The 17976-nt window shown below is 50.8% G+C and overlaps 1 protein-coding gene across 1 annotated transcript in view; it reads left to right on the top strand.

The window, feature by feature from the left end:
• The window catches only part of LOC114050535 (oxysterol-binding protein-related protein 10-like), a 256026-nt gene that overhangs the window by 156460 nt on the left and 81590 nt on the right, over window positions 1-17976 (top strand). Inside the window, exon 7 of the mRNA XM_027872312.1 lies at window positions 13629-13783. Coding sequence (XP_027728113.1) covers window positions 13629-13783 — 155 coding nt within the window. The remainder of the gene's footprint in view (window positions 1-13628; window positions 13784-17976) is intronic.

Genomic DNA, 17976 nt, shown 5'->3' with positions numbered 1-17976 from the left:
GAGAGAGAGAGAGAATGGAAGGGAGAGAAAGAGAGGAAGGGGAGAGAGAGAGAGAGAGAAAGAAAGAAAGAAAGGAAGAAAAGGAGTCAGGTCTAACTGGATCACCTTTCAGATTCCTTGGGCACCCTTCCTCTGAATCAAAGGCCCCTGTGCTCCTCAGGGGATCTGGAGCTTTGGAGACCTCCCTAGAAGGGGGCAGGTGGTGCTTTGGCCCAGGGCAGCAGAATTTAGAGGGTGCCCAAACTGGACTCCTGCTTCCCTTCCTCATCTTAGAAACCACCGAGCTCAGCACCAGTTGTGTGTTTCAAGACAGGTGCTGCCCTCTCTGAGCCTTCCCCCCAATCCTGTGCCAGTCGCTTCTTGTATTGATTTCCTCTCATGAATGACAGTTGACCCCAGGTCCTGACTGGGGATTCCTTGGGGTCATGGGATCCGAGATGTAGAGTGGGAGGGGTCTTGGGGCCCTGGAGGAGGCCCCCCTCCCATTTGACAGATGAGGAGACTGAGGCCCAAGGACAGGAAGCGCTTTCCCAAGGTCACACAGGTCGTGAGTGTCAGAGGCAGGATTTGAACCCAGGTCTTCCTGATTCCAAGTTCAGCACTTTACCCCCTAACCCGGTGGTGTCAAAATCAGATAGGAATGGGTCACCCAGCCTGCATCGGCATTCCTGCGGCGGCCTGTCGACCGCATTGTGATATGATCTATGTTCGATCACATTTTAATTTGTTTTCTTAAACGTTTCCAGTTCCATTTTGGTCTGGGTCAGGCCCCGTCCCCAGACTGTGCCTCGGGTGATCCCGGACAAGTCCCTTTAGCCCACAGGTCTTCGTTTTCATTTGTCCAGTGGCTTTGGTTTGAGGGAACCCCATGGGCCCATCCAGATCGAGTCTGCGGGGATAGCTGGCGTGCTGTCTCATTTAATGCTCCCAACTATCCTGTGATGTGGGTGGTGCTGTTATCCCTCTTTTAAAGATGAGGGAAACTGAGGCGGGGAGAGGTTGAGGCGCTTTGCCCGGGTTACACAACCAGTTAGCGCTTGAGACAGGATTTGAACTTGGGTCTTCCCGACTCCAAGTCCAATTCACTGTAATCAGTTAGACTTCCTGTAGGTGTGGAACATGAGCTGAATCAGGTCCCAGAAATCTGTTGGCTTTGGCTTTCCACGTTCCACAATGTGGTAAGGCTGTGATTGGAAACTACAAGCCGACTTCCCTCCCCCTAGGTTTCCCCAAATACCAACAGACACTTATTATGCCCCTTTTGTTTACGAGCCGAGAGGCAGCATGGAGTAGTGGACAGAGGGCCAGCTTTGGAATCAGGAATACCTGGCTTCAAGTTCCGTCTGTGACGCGCCCCTGGTAGCAAGCGGAAGAGGTGCCAGTTACGGAGGGCTGGAGGGAGTTTCCACCCCAGAAGGTCCCCACGCAGCTTAAATCCTAGGTCTGATGCAGATCTCCAGGGCACAGTGGGGGAGCTGCGCAGACCCTGCCCTGGAGGAGCTTACACTCCATCACAGATGAATTTTTGTCTCTAAGTAGGGGAGGGGCTGGGAGACAGGAGAGAGACAAGTGGGAGCACTGGCTTATCCCAAACGTGAAACCCTCGCATTTCTAGTGCTTTCCTCCCCACGGCAGCTTTGTGAAGTAAGCAGTATTCTTGCCCCCATTTCACAGATGAGGAAACCAAAGCTCAAGGAGGGGAGGCCACTTGCCTAGGGTTGGATGCCTAATCAGTGGCCGGGTCAGAACTTGAACTCGGCTCTCACGCCATCTAGTTGAGCCCCACTTTGACTAGGCTGGTGTCCTCTTATCCAGTCATTGTAGTTCTTCACATCTTCTCCTCTCTGTTCCTCCTTGCCAAGGCCCTCTCCTCCAAGTCCATGCTTGATGTCCTCCTTTCTTTTTCTTGTCTTCATTCTCTCCCTCCCTCCTGGAAACCCTGGTCTTCCAGCCAGCATGAGCCTGGAGATCTAGATGATATTATCTTCCCCATTTTACAGATGAGGAAACTGAGGCCTCTGGATCTTAACCCAGGGTCCTTTTCACTAAACTGGCTTCCAGCCTCCTCTGCCCAAAGTACTTTTTTTGGGGGGGGGAGCTAGGCAGTGGGGTTAAATGACTTGCCCAGGGTCACACAGCTAGTAAGTGCTATGTGTCTGAGGCCGGATTTGAACTCAGGTCCTCCTGAATCCAGGGCCAGTGCTCTATCCACTGCGCCACCTAGCTGCCCCCCACAAGTACTTTTTGATTCACATTCTTGCATCCGGTCCTTTTTCTCTACCCACAAGACGATCTCAGTTCAGACCTTGGTCACTTCTCACCTGCACCATCGGCCTTCCTTCTTCCAGCTGCCCAAGGGCCTTGCGTGATCGTGCCCGGTCCGGTCACTCCCCTGCTCAGCAAACTCCAGTGACTGCCTGTCACCTCTGGGAGGCTCCCAGGCCCTCGCTGAGGGCCCCAACTGCGTCAGGCTGGTCTCATAGGGCGCAGATCTGTGCCGTAGCACAGGTGAGAGGTCAGGCGGAGGGCGGAGGCTCTCCTACCTGCCCGCCTCCTCCCAGATCCCTCCTTGTTACTGTGTTTAACGTTCAGCTCCTGATACTTCTGGGTGAAGGTTTTGTTCCTGATCTCCCCCCACCCCTAAAATGATCTTGTATTTTTTTTTTTTTGGTATTCCCTTATAAACATATTATTTGGGGGCTACCAAAGAGTTCCATTATTCTCCCTCTCTCTGTCTGAGTGCTTGCATGCTCTATACCCCTGGCCGACTGTAAGCCCCAGGGCTAAGCACAGTGGCTGGCCAGCGCATAGTAGGCACTTCATTAGAGCTTGTTGGCCCAACCGATTGGAGGTGTAGACAGCAACCTTGGGCGGGATGATGGAGTGTGAAGGAGACCTCCAGAGATGAGGTCTTTGGTACTTTGGGAAAGCGGCCTTTGCCCTCCTTGTCACTTCAGAGGAAAAATTGTCACTGATCTTTTAAGGAAAGGCCCAGGGTGAAGCTCTTTGTCTGTTCTGGGCCCTACCCAACTCCTGGGCCTCAGTAACGTGTAGACTATGGAACCTGTTTCTTTGGGAATGGGGGGGGGGGGGGGAGAGAGAGAGAAGGAAGGGGAGAGAGAGAGAGGAGGAAGTAGAGAGAAAGAGAAAGAGGAGAGACAGGGACAGGGAGGGAAAGAGAGGGAGGGAGGGAGAGAAAGAGGGAAAGAGAAAGATTGAGGGTTGGAGAGAGGAAGAGGAGAGACAGAGTTGGAATTAGGGTCAGACAGAGAGAGGGCGAGAATGGGACCACAGATTTAGAGGCAGGGGGGTCCTCCGAGCTCACTGGGTCCTCCCTGCTAAGGCCCTGAGAGGGGAGGTCCTGGGCACCCCCCCCGCCTCAGCTCCCGCTACATGTTGCCCACTGCCCCTTCCCTCAGACGTGCCACAGACGCTGCCTGCAGGGTGCCTGTGTGCGCCTAGCTGTCCTTCCCCTCCCCGTGTCCCATAGCCTGACAAATGGCACCTTCCTCTCCAGACCCGCTAGCACCTGCCGGTCAGCCTTGGGTGGCCGCAGGGAGTGCTCGGCCAGGTTGCCTTCTAACCTCCAGGGCTGACGGTTCAGAGATTAAAAGTTAAAAACAAAGAACTAGCTGAAAGGTTCTACTTTTTCTTTTTAAAGAGAATATCGATGATGGATTTTGACCTAGAAGGAGCCTTTGAGGGGTTAAATCTGCCCCCTTCATCTTGTAGATGAGGAAACTGAGACAGACAGAAATGAAGGGACTCACCCAGGGTCCCACAGCTAGTAAGTATCAGAGGCAGCATTTGAACTCAAGTCTTTGTGACTCCAGGTCCAGCACACCAGGGCTGCCAGATGGTCCCTAGGAGGGGCCGGCCTTTTCCCAGCTGTTGTCCGCATGTCCACAGCTGTGAATGGCTGGATGAGCGCTTTCTGGGCACGCTTTGGGCATGTGAGAGGGCGTCTCGGTGGGCTCTGAGGCCCCTCCCAGCCAGACGTTGTCTTATTCCTTGTGGTTCTGGACGATATTTCATCTTCTCATAGTTAGGATTTTTATGGCCTCACTTGGGCCCGGGGAGGACGGTTCCCCAGCCAGGTGGACCTTGTGGAAATCGTTGTGGACCAGACATGTTAAGGAGTCATTCTAGGTCCAGAATCAATGAGCATTTATTAAGCGTCTCCTGTGTGCCAGGCACTGTGCCAAGTACCGGGGATACAAAAAGAGGCCTTTGTGCCTTTGTCCGGAGATGTTGCTTGAAAAGTCCCATTTGTGGATGCACCCCTTTGCTCCCCCCGCCCGTGCCCGACCAACATCTGAAACCCAGCTTGATTTCAACCCTGGGGCCGGGCCTCTTTCTGGAACCTGTGCCCTCGATGTCCAAAGTTTCTTCCTCAGGTGCTCCCCTGGTGGGGGAGGGGGCCGGTAGGGGAGAGTTCTGGAGTGCAGGGAGTCAGGCCTGGGGTTCAAGGACACCCACGCTCAGCCTCTGGATGAGAGCGGCTGCATGCAGAGGTCTGTCTGCAGGGCACTTTGATGTCTTAGTGCCGGGGTAGATCCCGCTGGCCCCATTTTACAGATAAAGAAACCAAGCTTCAGAAGGGGGTGGGATTTGCTGGTGGCGGGCTGGGTGCTAAGTGTTCGAGGCAGGATTTGAACCCAGGCTTCGCTACTCCAAGCTCAGCATGCTGTGCTCTCTGCAATACTGTTTTAAAATAGATGTGTTTGTTTATTTTGCTAAACATCTCCCAGTTACACGTAAAGCATTTGAACATTCGTATTTTGAGATGTCGAGTTGTACATTCTCTCCTCCTGCTCCTCCTCCATCCCTCGAGCTGCCAAGCAGCATAGTGATCATGTACTTGCCTGTCTTCTGCTTAGCGGCTGTGTGGCCATGAGCAGCATCCTGCCCTGCTCTGGGCTTCGGGTGCCAGACTCATCCTGGGCGGTCCATGCTCAGCCTTCAGTGCCCGGGGCAGGGCCCCCTCTGGCCAGGCCCCGTGTCCCGGAATTTTAACCAACTGAATAATGCGTTGGCCTGACCCTGTTTTGGGGATCCCTCGTTTCTCATTTCCCCGCTTTTCCTCTGTGCCCTCCTCTCTAATCCTCTTTTTTCTCTTCTCCTCCTTTCCCTTGTGGCTTAAGGAGCTGACTTCGCACCTGGTTCTCTTTCCCTGCTCCCCTTAGTAGGTTTGCAGGAAAACATGTCGCTGCCCGGTTGTCTCTGAACTCGCTTGCCCCAGGGATGTGCTGATACCCGGGCCATATTTTCTCCATCCTTTATGAGATGGAAGAGGTGGTGGGCAGAGGTGGTACCCTGCCAAGGGGAGTCCAGGACCCAAGTGCGAATCCTGACATTTACTCCCCGAGGGACCTGCTGTGTACTGGGCATTGGGCTGAGCGCTGAGGATACAAAACGGCAGAGGACAGTCCCTGCCCTCAAGGAGCTCACACTTTTTGGGTCTCAGCTTCCTTGTCCGGGGTGGGGCAAGGTCGGACTAGGTGGCCTGGACCATCTCTTTCACCTCGGCATCTGGGGTTTGAATCCTGCCGCAGGTGTTTGCAAGTCATTTATAAGTCTTTCAGATCCTTAGTTTCCTCATCTGTAAAATGGGGTTAAATTTACCCCTTCCCCTCCCGCCATGTCTCTTTTCCTCCCTGTCTCCTCCCTCATCCCTCGCTAGCCACTCTTGTGATAGAAAAAACAGCTCCCCTCCCCCCGGCCGCATGGCTGGTGAACCCCAAAACAGACGGGTCTGTAAAGCTTTCCAGAACATTCTAGAAAAGGCTTCGCCTCCAATTGAAGAACTTTTGTCATTTAAGATTTCTTGTTGTTGGTTCACTTGCCATCAGCGTGGCCACTTTGTTCCTCAGCTGGCAAGCCGGGGATTTGGATGAGGTCTCTGCCAGCCCTGGATCCTGCAGTCCCGTCTAACCCTCTGACCTTTGAGCAAGGGGACATGGTGCAGCGGGTCTAGTCTTTGACCTGCATGGGATCCCGCCTCACATATTTGCTTGAGCAAGTTGGTCAGTTATCCAGATCTCGGTTTCCTCATCTGTAAAATGGGCATAAGAGTACTCGAATGGGCCATGGGAAAAGTGCTTTGCTAACTGTGACATATGGATGGAAATGTGAGTTGTTCTTCCTTTCCAAGCACTTCAGAATTGTCCCAGATGGTGCCCCACTATGAGCTGTCCTTTAATTTATCTGTAAGAGGATGATGGGAAAGTCTTAGTGATTTTGCCTGGCAGACACTTAGTGCCCCCTTATGTGGAGGGTTCCTTTCTGGCAGAGGATGGGGAGGGAGGTTGAGGGCAGCACGTGCCCCAGAAGCGTGTGTGGCCACATCCAATGACCCAGGAATGGCCAGTGTCTTTTGTAGGGTCCTGGCCCCTTCTCTCCAGCCCCAATGCTAAGGGTAGAAGCACCTGTTGACACATTTATTAAGCGCCTTCTGTGTGCTGGACCCCCGAGATACAAAAACAAAAGGTGCAGCAGTCCTGCCCTGAGGGAGCTAACATTCTATTCGCCCCTTATTTGCCGCAGGTGACTTAGGGAGGGGCGGCCCTGAACTGGCTGCCTGCCTGCCTCAAGGCAGCATGTGCCAAGGCTTAATTAGGAGCCAGAGAGCAGGAGTGAAGAGAGGGGAGGACTCGTAGGGGGTTTAAAAAAATTGAGGTACCTGGGTTCCAGTCCTGCCTTTGACAGGTATTAGCTGTGTGAACAAGGGCAGACAAAGTGGAGCTTTCTCTGATCTGCAGTTTTCTCTTTTTCGTAATGGGGTAAAATAATCCCTTTGGAGCCCATGTCCCAAATGCCACCTGCAGCGCCTCCCTGCATCTGCTGCAGACAGCGGCTGGCTGCAGAGAGCTGAGTCACAAGAGAGAAGTAATCACAGCAGCGGCCGCAGCAGCCGCCGGGTAGACCAGCCCCTCTGCCTCCCTCGACAGTGTGATGAGTTGTGTTGAAGGCATCTAACTGTTACTGTCTTGTCTGTCTGTGCTTCCAGTTTATCACAGAATAACAGAATCACAGCATTTCAGAGTTGGAAGGGATCTCAGTGGCCACTCCGACCAAGAATCCTCCCTTCAGCAGGCCCGACCGGCCCCCCAGCCTTTGCCTGAAGACCTCCCGTGAGGAGGAGCTCCCTACCTCCCAAGACAGCCCAATGCATTCATTCCACTTGGGGACAGCTGTGATTATTAGGAAGGTTTTTCCTGAACTTGTTTGTGCCTGGCTTTGCTTCTTTGCAGCTTCCTTATTGCTCCTAAGTCTGCCCTCTGGGGTAGGAGTGGGGGGCCCCTCTGCCCAGGACCACCCTTCACGTACTTGGAGATGGCTTTCCTGTCCTTCCACGCACCCCAGTCTTCTCCTGCAGGCTACCCCGCCCCCTCCGGTTTAGGCAGTCCAGGGAACAGACGGTGGTTTTTTAAGTCCATCAACAAGTATTTTGCACCTACTGACCTTATTTTCTATGACTTGTAAGATCGACGAGTCCTGGGGGTGCACAGAAAAGTAGAAGTCTCGTTGGGGAAATGTCATCCACTCCCTTTTGCCTTCTTGGGAGCCCAGGCGCTGCTTTCGGGAGACACTGCTATCATCTCTCCCCTTCTTGGGCATGGAAAGTGAACAGTCTTCTTCTTTCGCCCAGCCCCCACCACCGTGGGCTCCGCATCCCCCTACCCCAAAGGGTTGTGAGAACAACCAGTGTTGAGGTCCATAGAACAAGGAAGTAGCATGTGGTTTTGAACTCCAACCTCTCACAATTTTTTTTAATCCTGTTTTTAATTTTTAAAAAAATCCAGTTTTTGGGAGGCCAAACATGTCTAGTGTTTACAGTGATGGTCAGAATATTTTTTAACAAGTTCCTTCCAGGAGTGCCAGCTAAGCCCCCTTGCCTTTGAAGGGTCAGCGATGTTGGGGGTTGGCCGTTGTGGGCCTTCTACTCTCCGGGCTTTACTCAACTGCCTTCATCCTGGGGAACCCGGGATTCTCAGCCTGTCTTTGACAAGGAAGCCTGAGATCAGACCCGCTTTCCCTTTGGTGTGGAAGGACCACAAAGATTCTCTGAATCAGACAAATGGGCCTCGTGTCTCTTTTCATCTTTCAGTAGGAGCTGTAGCCCCGGCCCCCTCCTCCTCCACCGAAATGTTTGACCTGCCAGACGTCTCTAATACTCGACTTCACCTTCCCTGATAACAGCAACGGATATCACCCCCCCCACACACACAAAATGGAGGTGGACATGGGTAGGAGACCCTTTGAGGGTTTTGCTTTTTACACTTTGACCCGTGGCTCTTTGTCTTGAGACCACTGGGTCTGGTGGCCCTTTGCTGAGTCCTCCCAGGCCTCTCCGCTACCTCCGCTCTCACTTGCTGTGCTCCTCCGCGGCCTGCTTGGGTTTTTTTCTCCTTCTCTGGTCCTGTGAGCCCGTGTTCTGGTTCTTCTGCCCGGTCAGTCTCGTCTTCTTTCGTTTGCTCCTTCCCCCTCTCCCCCCACGTTGGGTGTCTCCCAGCTGTCCTCAGCTGCCATGTTTCTCCTCCCCCGCCCCAGTGGGCTCATCCCTGCCTCTGCCTTCCTTCACTGGTCACGACTCTGCCAAGGTTGCCCGGAGGCCAGAGCTCTGCCCGCTTGCAGGGCGGCACCAACGTGCCCAGCGGCCCTGACGACAGCAGCGTCTTTCTCCTCTGCCCCTTGCCCTGACCCGCCTCCTTTCCCGACTTCCCAGTTTGTGTTCATGGCGCTGGCCTCTTGTCCTTCCAGCCACCCCCTCAGATCCTCGGGGTCGTCTCTGGCCGTTCCTTCCCCGTCACCCTTCAGGGCCAGTCTCTGCCCCTCCTTCACTCTTTCAGTTCAGGCCCTTGTGAGGTCAGAGCTGGGCCGCTGGGCTGGGCTTCTGTCCGTCGGATCCGCGGGTACTGCAGCATTCTCCCTCGATGTTATTTAAAGTCCTCGTTCTCTGTCCTTTCACTCCAGGCCGGCTTCTTCTTGCCGTCTCTGTCTCGCTTCTCCCCCTCACAAATTCTCACGTGACAATCAAGTTGGGAGTCCTTGTCACCCTCCATCCTCATGCCAACCCCTCTCATGTCTGTGCTTTGTTCATGCTGACTCTTCCCTGCCCCGTATCTGCCTTCTTCTCTGCCTGTGGAGACCTTCCCTTCCTTCACAGGCCTCCCTCCCGCTGAAGGCCACCCTTCCTGCTGGCCTTTCCGGTGGTCATGGGGTGGGAGAGGCCACTGGAATCGTCCTCAGAGCTGGCCCTCTGGCTGTCCGAGGAGGGGGCGACCCTCACCCACCCCAGGTCAGGGGCTTCTCTGCCAGAAGACGGCTCTTCAGCCACGTTCCCTTGATGCTCTTGGGGCTCCATCTCATCCGTCCCCAGCCGTCTCCGTGGGGCGACCTGCTTGCTGGTGTTTTTACGTTAGAACCCAAGGCTCCCAAGCGCAGAAATTACTCGTGGGATGTTTGGCGCTATTTGGTTTGAGCCGACGGTCTCCAAAGCATCATCGATGTACGTGCTTGAATCCTCTGTGTGGAGCATACACTGTGCCTCTGTTGATGGAGGGGCACCAAAAGCCCATCTGTGCAGACTTCTGCCGGGAGTAACTGATCGCATCCAAGTCGGTGTCCGGGCACCGCAGTGTGACTGATTCCCCTTTGTATTCCCAGCACTGGGTTCAGTGCCTTGTAAATAGGAGGCGCTTAATAAATGTTGGTTGACTTGACTTGTGTTTCTGTCTCCTTCCTTGGGGTGATGACTCGGGCTTGGGTTCCCCGCCCCCATTTCAGTTGCCGGTGGAACGATGGAAGCCCCCCTGCGGACTCACTTTTTAGCCCTTTCTTTGTTTCCTGGCAGGTTGGGGGTTTTCACCCCTGACTTTCCCCCAGCCCGTTCACACCACTGCTGATTTCCTGTTTGCTTCAGTAGAATTTAATTGTTTGCATGTTCCTTTAAAATAATAAACGATGACAGCTTTTATCCAACTTACTGATTCTCAGATAGAACATTGATTTTTAGCCTTCTCTCCTGTGTCTCCCCCACTCCTCGTAATAGATTTTAAACTCCTGATGATTTTCATTTTTTCATTTTTATCTTTTGTCTCTGGCACAGTGCTTGGCACATTAATAAAAGCTTGTCAAATTAAATTGAATTAAATAGTTATCATTAAAATTAAATTAACCTGGATGAACATGTTAGCCCAGGACAGATGGAAAGGTCTTTAATTCAATTCACTTCAGATCCTGGCTGCATCATTTACGCCTGTTTGACCATGGGCCAGTTATTTTTACCTCCCTGGGACTCAGTTTCCTTATCTGTAAGATGAAGGAGGTTGGCCTACCTCATGTGAGGTCCCTTCCAGCCCTAAATCTTTGCATTTCTAGTGAAGCTGGGTGTGGTGCCTGTGATTGCACGTTGTGGAGGCTGAGGCTGGTGGGGCCTATGGGGAGCCCCTGGGAGCCGGGGTGGGGCTCGGTCAGAAATAGAGCAGGGGGAAGCTTCCCCACTCCAGTCAGTGGGGTCAGACCCTCAAGTGGCCCCTGTACTGAAATTCAGCCTGGGTGAGATGGGGAGGCCTCGAAAAAAAACAAACCAAAAAACAAAATAATCATTATTGTTGCACACGGAGCATGATTTGGAGAGAAAAAACAAATTGAGATATATTTGGGCTTGATGTCAGCAAAAAAAATTGTCAATTAATAGTATCCCAAAGTGGAATGAACTGTCTAAGGAGAATAGTAGGGCCTCATTTGTAAACTGAGAGAGTTGGGCCAGCTATGTCTGTTACCCTGTGGGCCTGCCTGGGCCTCAGTTTCCTCATCTGTAAAATGAGGTGGTGGGCTAGATGGCTTCTGAGATCCCTTCTAACTCCAGAATGCTAAGGTCCTAAGGGGCCTAAGGTCCGGCTTTGGCCTCATCCTAGCCAGGGCAGCCCAGGTAAGTCACTTCTGCAGTGCCTCAGGTCAAACTCTAAGGCTCTTAACGTGCCAAGTACGTAGAGATCTTCTGAAGTGGGTATGGTTTCCAATAAAATCGAAGGTCCAGTCCCTGCCAGAAATAGGACACATACATAGAGAGGTATGGACAACGTTTGAGGGTCAAAGGGGGCACGGTCATTATGTCCAGGATCAGAGAAGTCTTCCTGGAGGAGGAGGTACTTTGGAAAAACTCCCAGAGAAAGCTGCTTCCACAGTCCAAGGATTGTGGGGTCACAAGAAGCTGTAGAACCCCCAGGTAAGAACTGGAAATGCAGAGGGTCTACCCAGAGGGCCCCGAAGCCTGGAACCCTATTAGAATCTCAGCTTAGCCACGTGCTCCTCGGGCGACCCTGCAGGAGTCACTGACTCTCTGGGCCTCGATTTCCTCATCATAACATGGCAGACTTTGACTTTATCATCTCAGAAATTCCTTCTGCCTCTGAATCCATGATCCAAGGATCTTAATATTTGTTGAGTTGGGCAAAAAAAAGGAAGGGTCCAAAGGTCATCCCGAAGCTCGTCTGTACCTTAAGGACCCTTCCCTCTGACTTGCAGCTCAGACCACTTCGGTGTGCTGTCTCTCCGTATTAGAGGGTGGGCCTCCTGAGGCAGGGAGTGGCTTGGTTCACAGGTTGTAAGTGCTTAATAAATACTTCATTCATTTGTGACATGCCACTTCTGAGAAATAGTATGTATATGACATGCGTGTCATATTATGTTTCTGTCAGACCTGTGATTCGTTAGTTGAGGGAGTTCCAGACCAGCCCCTGCAGCTTACGTGATGAGTTGTCTTGGGCTCTGGGAGGGGCACTTGCCCAGGGTCACACAGTTGGTGTGTGTCCAAGGTGGGATTTGAGGCTGGTCTCGCTGACTTCCAGGTCTGCTCCCCTGCTCCTCTTGTGGGAAGAGTCAAACCCAAACCCTCCCCTTCCCCATTATTCTTAATGTTGGAATGGAGCGGTGAAGACCTTGGAAGTGTTTCCTGATGCTTTGGGTGGGGAGGGGCGAGGGGGCATTAGCAAGTCAGTTCAGAAGTGATGCTTCATAAAAAAGGCGCGTATGATAATGTCACGGGGACACGGTACTTCGCCTAATACTAGACAAGAGTTTTACAGCATCTCAAAGTTGGAAGGAGCACCAGTGCCCCCCCCATCCCCTCTTCAGCAGCCGGGGCGTCCAGCTGGTGTGTGAAGACCTCCAAGGAGGGGGCTGCCACCATGGTGGCCGTCAGGCCTAAACTGGCTTCTTTGTGACAGCCCCTTCCCCCGCCATTCTTGGTTCTGCCAGTTGGACCCACAGGGGACACGTATCCTTCCGTATGGCTTTAGAACGTGGCTCCTTGAGAGCAGGCACGGTTTCGTCTTTTAGTTGGGATTCTCATTGCCTGGCAGGCTTCCAGGTAGGTAGTAGATGCTCCAGAAAGCCTTGGATCGAGCTCCAGCCCTAGAGATACATGAAGGCTACAATCGCTCCCCCCCGTGCTGCCCAAGTCTGGTTAACATCTTTATTTTTTGAGATGACTAGAACTCGGAACCTTTGGATCCTCTCCAACTTATCCAAGACCTCTCTAGGACCTGCTGCCTGAGATTGGGCATGATAATCCCAGCAGGTTCAGACTAGCAGGACCCCCGCCATCTTTAGTCCTCAACACTAGGGTGGGGTGGGGGTGGAGGAGGGGAGGAGAGGAGAGGGAAGGAAGGAAAGGACTGGACCAGACCTGTGCTCTCAATGCTATGGTCCAACAGGTCTCCAGTGTTTTGGTCTCGGGACCCCTTTCCAATCTTAAAAATTATTGAAGATCTCTTCATCAGATAGCTCTTGTTTATGCTATTTGCCACGTTAGAAACTCAAAACGTCTTAGTATTGTCATGAAAATACAAAAAAATATGAAAAGAAGTTTTGATCTTTCGGATCTCTTGAAATTTCTTGGAGCCCCCTGGGAGTTGCTGGGCCACACGGAGAGCTACTCATAAAAAAATTCCTGATTTTTGTGTCCCCAGCACTTAGCAGAGTGTCTGGCACATAGTAGGCGCTTAATAAATGTGTATTGAGTTAACTCAGTGAATAATGAATAAACTTCCTCTCTCTGGAAATCCTTATCACTGAATGACTTCCCCAGGAACACAGAGACTGTCCCGTGTCAGAGGTGGATTTGAACGTGGGCCGTCTTCACTCTGAGGCCAGAGTTCTCATCAAGTTGGCTTTCAGGAACTCTGGCTATCCCCTGTTGGTAGGAGAGGATTTGGTTTTACTTTCAAAAACCTTATCCAGATAAATTCACAAGTTGATGTATAAATTGCATTTAAAACAATTCTGAAGAACTTGTTTTCATTCTGGTATCTGGTAAAAATGACCCCAAATTTAAGCCGACATATATTTGATTTGATGATGATAAAACTATTTTGTGAGGATGTGTAGAAAGATCAGTGTCTAACCTGAAGATGTGTAACTTGTGAGGTTACCAGTACACGAATGAGGACAGAGAGCGTGAGAACGTACAATTGGTATCCCACTTAAAACAGGTCCCTTGTGATGCCACCACACGTGAAGTCGAGCCCATGCGAGGTGCTGATAGCATGAAGTGGAAATCTGGGACTCTTTCAGTGTTGACTGTGGAAGATGCCTGACATCAGTCTAGGTCTTTATTTCAGAAAACCTGGCATGGCGCGGCCCCAAGTCGCATTCCACAGATCAGCTGAGAAACGGGGCGGTGGGCTTGTGGCCCTCCTCCAGCACCAGCATCATGTGGGCAGCCTTACCTGACTCCGCTGGAAGCGAAGACGTGCGGCCCAAGCCAGAGCCCAAGGTGAGTCCAGCGCCTCTGGGTACCGGCGGGTGCACTGTTGGCATCTTGGGTCATAGCTGGTTAAGAAAGCGATCGAAGGCGTCTTGTCACTTGATGGGGCCAGAATGATTAAAGGGTTTGGCTAGCCGGTAGGACGTCAGCAGCTTTGAGCACGCCTCTCCGTAGGCTGGCGCTCTTGTCAGCCGCCGTGAATGAATTGTGAGTGTGTGAATGATGAATCTTGTATTTTCGTTGAAATTGGAGTCATTTTACTGCCAGTGGGAGAATTCTAATGGGCCCATTAACAGCATTGCCCACTGACATGATGGGAGCGCTTGTGATATATTATGTCACTCTGTTGAGTAATAATAGCTGCTTAATTCAGTTCAGGGCAATGTGATGCATGACAGCCGTGGCTGAATTAGCCAGCGCCTGCCTCCCGTCCTGCGTGGATGGAGCCCACGCTGTGGACCAGGTGCTGAGATATTGGAGGGGCCTTTCTGTGCCAGCCTCTGGGCTCCCACAGACCTTAGTATTGGAAGACGATCTGGAGCCGTGAGGGGGGCTGTCAGGTGGAGTTTCGAAACTGGGCTCAGGTAGGTGGGAACCGGGCATGGGCTGTTGTCATCAGCCCAGACTTTCCTCCTAAGTAACAATTGGCCCAAACTTCTCTTTGAGAAAGGGGCCAAGTACACCTTTCTTCTGTTCCTTTCACTTTGCCTTGCACGATGACTGTTCTTTCTTTTTCTTCTTTTGTGTGTATATGTGTGTGTGCATTTTCTCTTGCTCTTTTCAAGAGACGTCTAGAAATGAAGGACAAACTGTGCAGATTCCAAAATCGTGTCAGCGACGACCCCAGATTTCTGTTAAGGCCATTTTATGTGTAGGACGTCTCAGGGGGCTCACCAGATACCCTGGGAGCCTCGAAGGGTGTCTTAACTTTGGATGTGGAACACTGGATTAGGTCAGTTTCGGAGGTGGCGCCCTACGGCGTCGTCATTGGGCATTTTGTGCAGGCTCACCCATCGGATAGTTCCAAAGCACCAACCGGGCAACGAATAGTAGATGAGATAGGAGGAAACATTTTGTAAAGATGCATCTAACAATAATCATATTCTAATCTAATCTAGTAGTAGTATCAGTATGATTAAAAATGATCTTACTGTTTTGGACATTATAGCATAGACAATTAGGTGGCACAATGCAGAGAGCAAATAAGACGTGGGGTCAGGAAGACCTGAATTCAAATCCAGCTTCAGACACTTCCTACCTGTGTGACTCTAGGCAAGTTGTGTAACTTCTGTCTGCCTCAGTTTGCTCAGTTTGCTCATCTGTAAAATGGAGATCATAATAGCACCTACCTGCTAGGATTGTTGTAAGGGTCAAATGAGATCATATTTGTAAAGTGCCTTGTAAATTTAAAGCTTTTATATGCATACATACACACATAGATAGATTGATATATGTTGATTGATATATATACATACATACATATATAACTCTCTGTAGTAGTTATATAATAATAATAGCTGACGTTTCTAGGATGCCTTAAGTACAAAGTGCTTTACAAACATTATCTCATTTGGTGCTTCCAGTGACCCAATAAAGTAGGAACTACTTTAAATCCCCATTTTACAGAGGAGGATATTAGTGTCACATCTGGAGCTGAAAGAGACCTCAGAAGGCAGTCTAGTCTTGCTTCTTCCTTTTACAGAGGAGGAAACTGAGGCCGGGCACATCAAGCAGCCTGCCCCGGGTCACGCTGGTTGTAAGCCTCCACGGTGGGATTTGAACCCAGATCCGCTAACTCCCTTCTCTTTCCACTGTACTTTCTTGACCTAATAACTGCTGAGGGGTTAAGGGCTGTGTCTGTGGTCCACCAGGGAGGAGGTTTCAGAGAGTAATCAGAACTTCAGGCTTCCTGACTCCAACCTAATGCTTTATCTACTATGGTCTCTTAGCGCTCTAAGAAAAATGAAGACGATAATGATGACAGTAACAACGCACATTTCTGTAACGGACAGACATGTCGTTGGCGTCAGTGTGGAGAGTTGTTGTTAATTATTCATCGATGTAAATAATTAGTAAATGACTAATGATTGAATCAGTTGAGTTGAGGGGCAGGGCAAGGCAGTGATTATGTTGGATCCTAGCTACGTCTTTCGATGAGGTCAGTGGAGTGCAGAATAGGGGCGGGTTTGAAAACAAAGACGGGGCAGTCCTCTCCCTGATAGGGAGCCCCGAGGAGCTTAGCCGGTGATGAACGTGCTGGGGTTCTTAGTCTGGAGAAAGGAGACAAATTGGGTGGTGGGGCTGGGGACGTCCTCACTCCCCCGGGATCTTTTTAGAGTCATAGGTGGCCTGGGCGGGAAGGTTGCAAAGTGGACAGTTTTTGTTTGCAGGTCTGGTGAGCCTTTTAAAAAAGCTTCACACACACACACACACACACACACACACACATATGTACATACGTATACCTACATACACACATATATGTATATATTTTTTACATCATAGTCATTTATGGAAATACCAAGGGATTCCTACTTCCCCTCCAAACTGAACACTTCTTTGTAACAAAGGAAAAGCAGGTAGAAAACACTGGACGGTGTAACCGTATCGGACTGTGTATGTGACACTCCGCCCTAGTTGTCCACCACTTTTCTTCTGTGAGGATACAGTCATGCTTTATTGTTTGTCTCTGAAAAGACATTGTTGCTTTTGTCTTTTTTTTTCAGCCCTTAGTCAGCATTAAAAGCTCTTTATGATCTGGCTCCAGCCCACTTTTGCAGGCTTAATTAATGTTATTCCCATTCCTAGGCCTGAACTTTCCAATCAGCCTGGCCCGTTTGCTGTTCCCGATATGCATCATTTGGTTTCCCACCTCTGCACTTTAGCCCAGGCTGTATGAACCACTGGAATGCCTTCCCTCTTCACCTCTGCCTCTCTTGAAGGGGTCAGTTCAGGTACCACCGCCAAGAGCTGCTACAGCCTTTGGTCTCCTAGGCTGGAAAAGTAACCATTTGGGGCTGTTCTTTTAACCTGACTCCTTTCCGCTTAGAGGGAAGGTAAGATGTTCTGGGTTATGTCTGGAAGTGAGAGTGGCCTCTTGGAAGTGGCTCTGGTCCTTTTCACAGCAGTGACTTTCTCTGAGGTTGCTGGGCTTTTGTTTTCATTCCGGCCTACCCTTTGGTCTGTGGCTTAGTTGTCTATCCAATTCCCTTTTCTCATCCTTCTGTCTCCCTTCTCTCTCCCTTCCTTCTTCCCCTCTCTCTAGAGTTCCTGTTCCTCACACACCACTCTCCATCTCCTATCTCTATGCCTTTATATTGGCTGTTCCCCATGCCTGGAATTCACCCCCTTCTCATTGGGTATGCCTGCTCCTCTCACTAGTGTTCTGTGTATTTGCACGAGGTAGAGGCAGCCTGCTTGATTGGGAAAGCTGATCTTAGTCCATTTCACTAAATGCTTTGTACCAGCTGTGCCGCTCAGCTGAGTATGAAGGCAAACCCACTGATGGGGGCTCATGAGCTGCAGACTTACCGAATACCTTGAACCAGGGAGGTTGTCATTCTGCATTTGATTTAGGGGGGTGACCCCAGAGGGAGGACTATCCCTACGTCCATATGTATTTGTCTCTCTGGATGAACGTAAGCTCCTTCAGATAGGGGGTGTGTTTTATGAATCTTCCTAATTACTAGCACAGTGCCTGGCACATAGTCAGTACTCAGTAAATTATTGATTATTGATCATCTAAACCACTCACATTTAGATTGGACTTAAACATTTGTGAAGCATGTTGAGAAGGGGATGTATAAAGGACAGTATAAAGTGACTCAGTGTAATAGAGCTCTGGGCTTGGAATCAGAAAGGCCTGAGTTCAAATCCAGCCTCAGACACGTACTAGCTGTGTGACCCTGGGCAGGTCACTCAATCTCTGCCTGTCTCAGCTTCCTCAACTGTAAAATGGGGATAATAACAGCACAACTCCAGGGTTGTGAGGATCAAATGAGATAATAGTCATCAACTGTTTAGCTCAGTGCCTGGTACATAGTGCACTAGTGCAGGCTGCCATCATCATCACCATCACCATCATCATCACCATCGTCATCACCATTGTCATCACCATCATCACCATCATCACCATCACCACCATCATCACCATTGTCATCACCATCATCACCATCACCATCATCATCACCGTCGTCATCACC

This window comes from Vombatus ursinus, unplaced genomic scaffold (genome assembly GCF_900497805.2).
Source record: "Vombatus ursinus unplaced genomic scaffold, bare-nosed wombat genome assembly UNPS02014799.1, whole genome shotgun sequence".
Taxonomy (NCBI): Eukaryota; Metazoa; Chordata; class Mammalia; order Diprotodontia; family Vombatidae; genus Vombatus; species Vombatus ursinus.
This window is presented reverse-complemented; position numbering and strand designations above follow the sequence as displayed.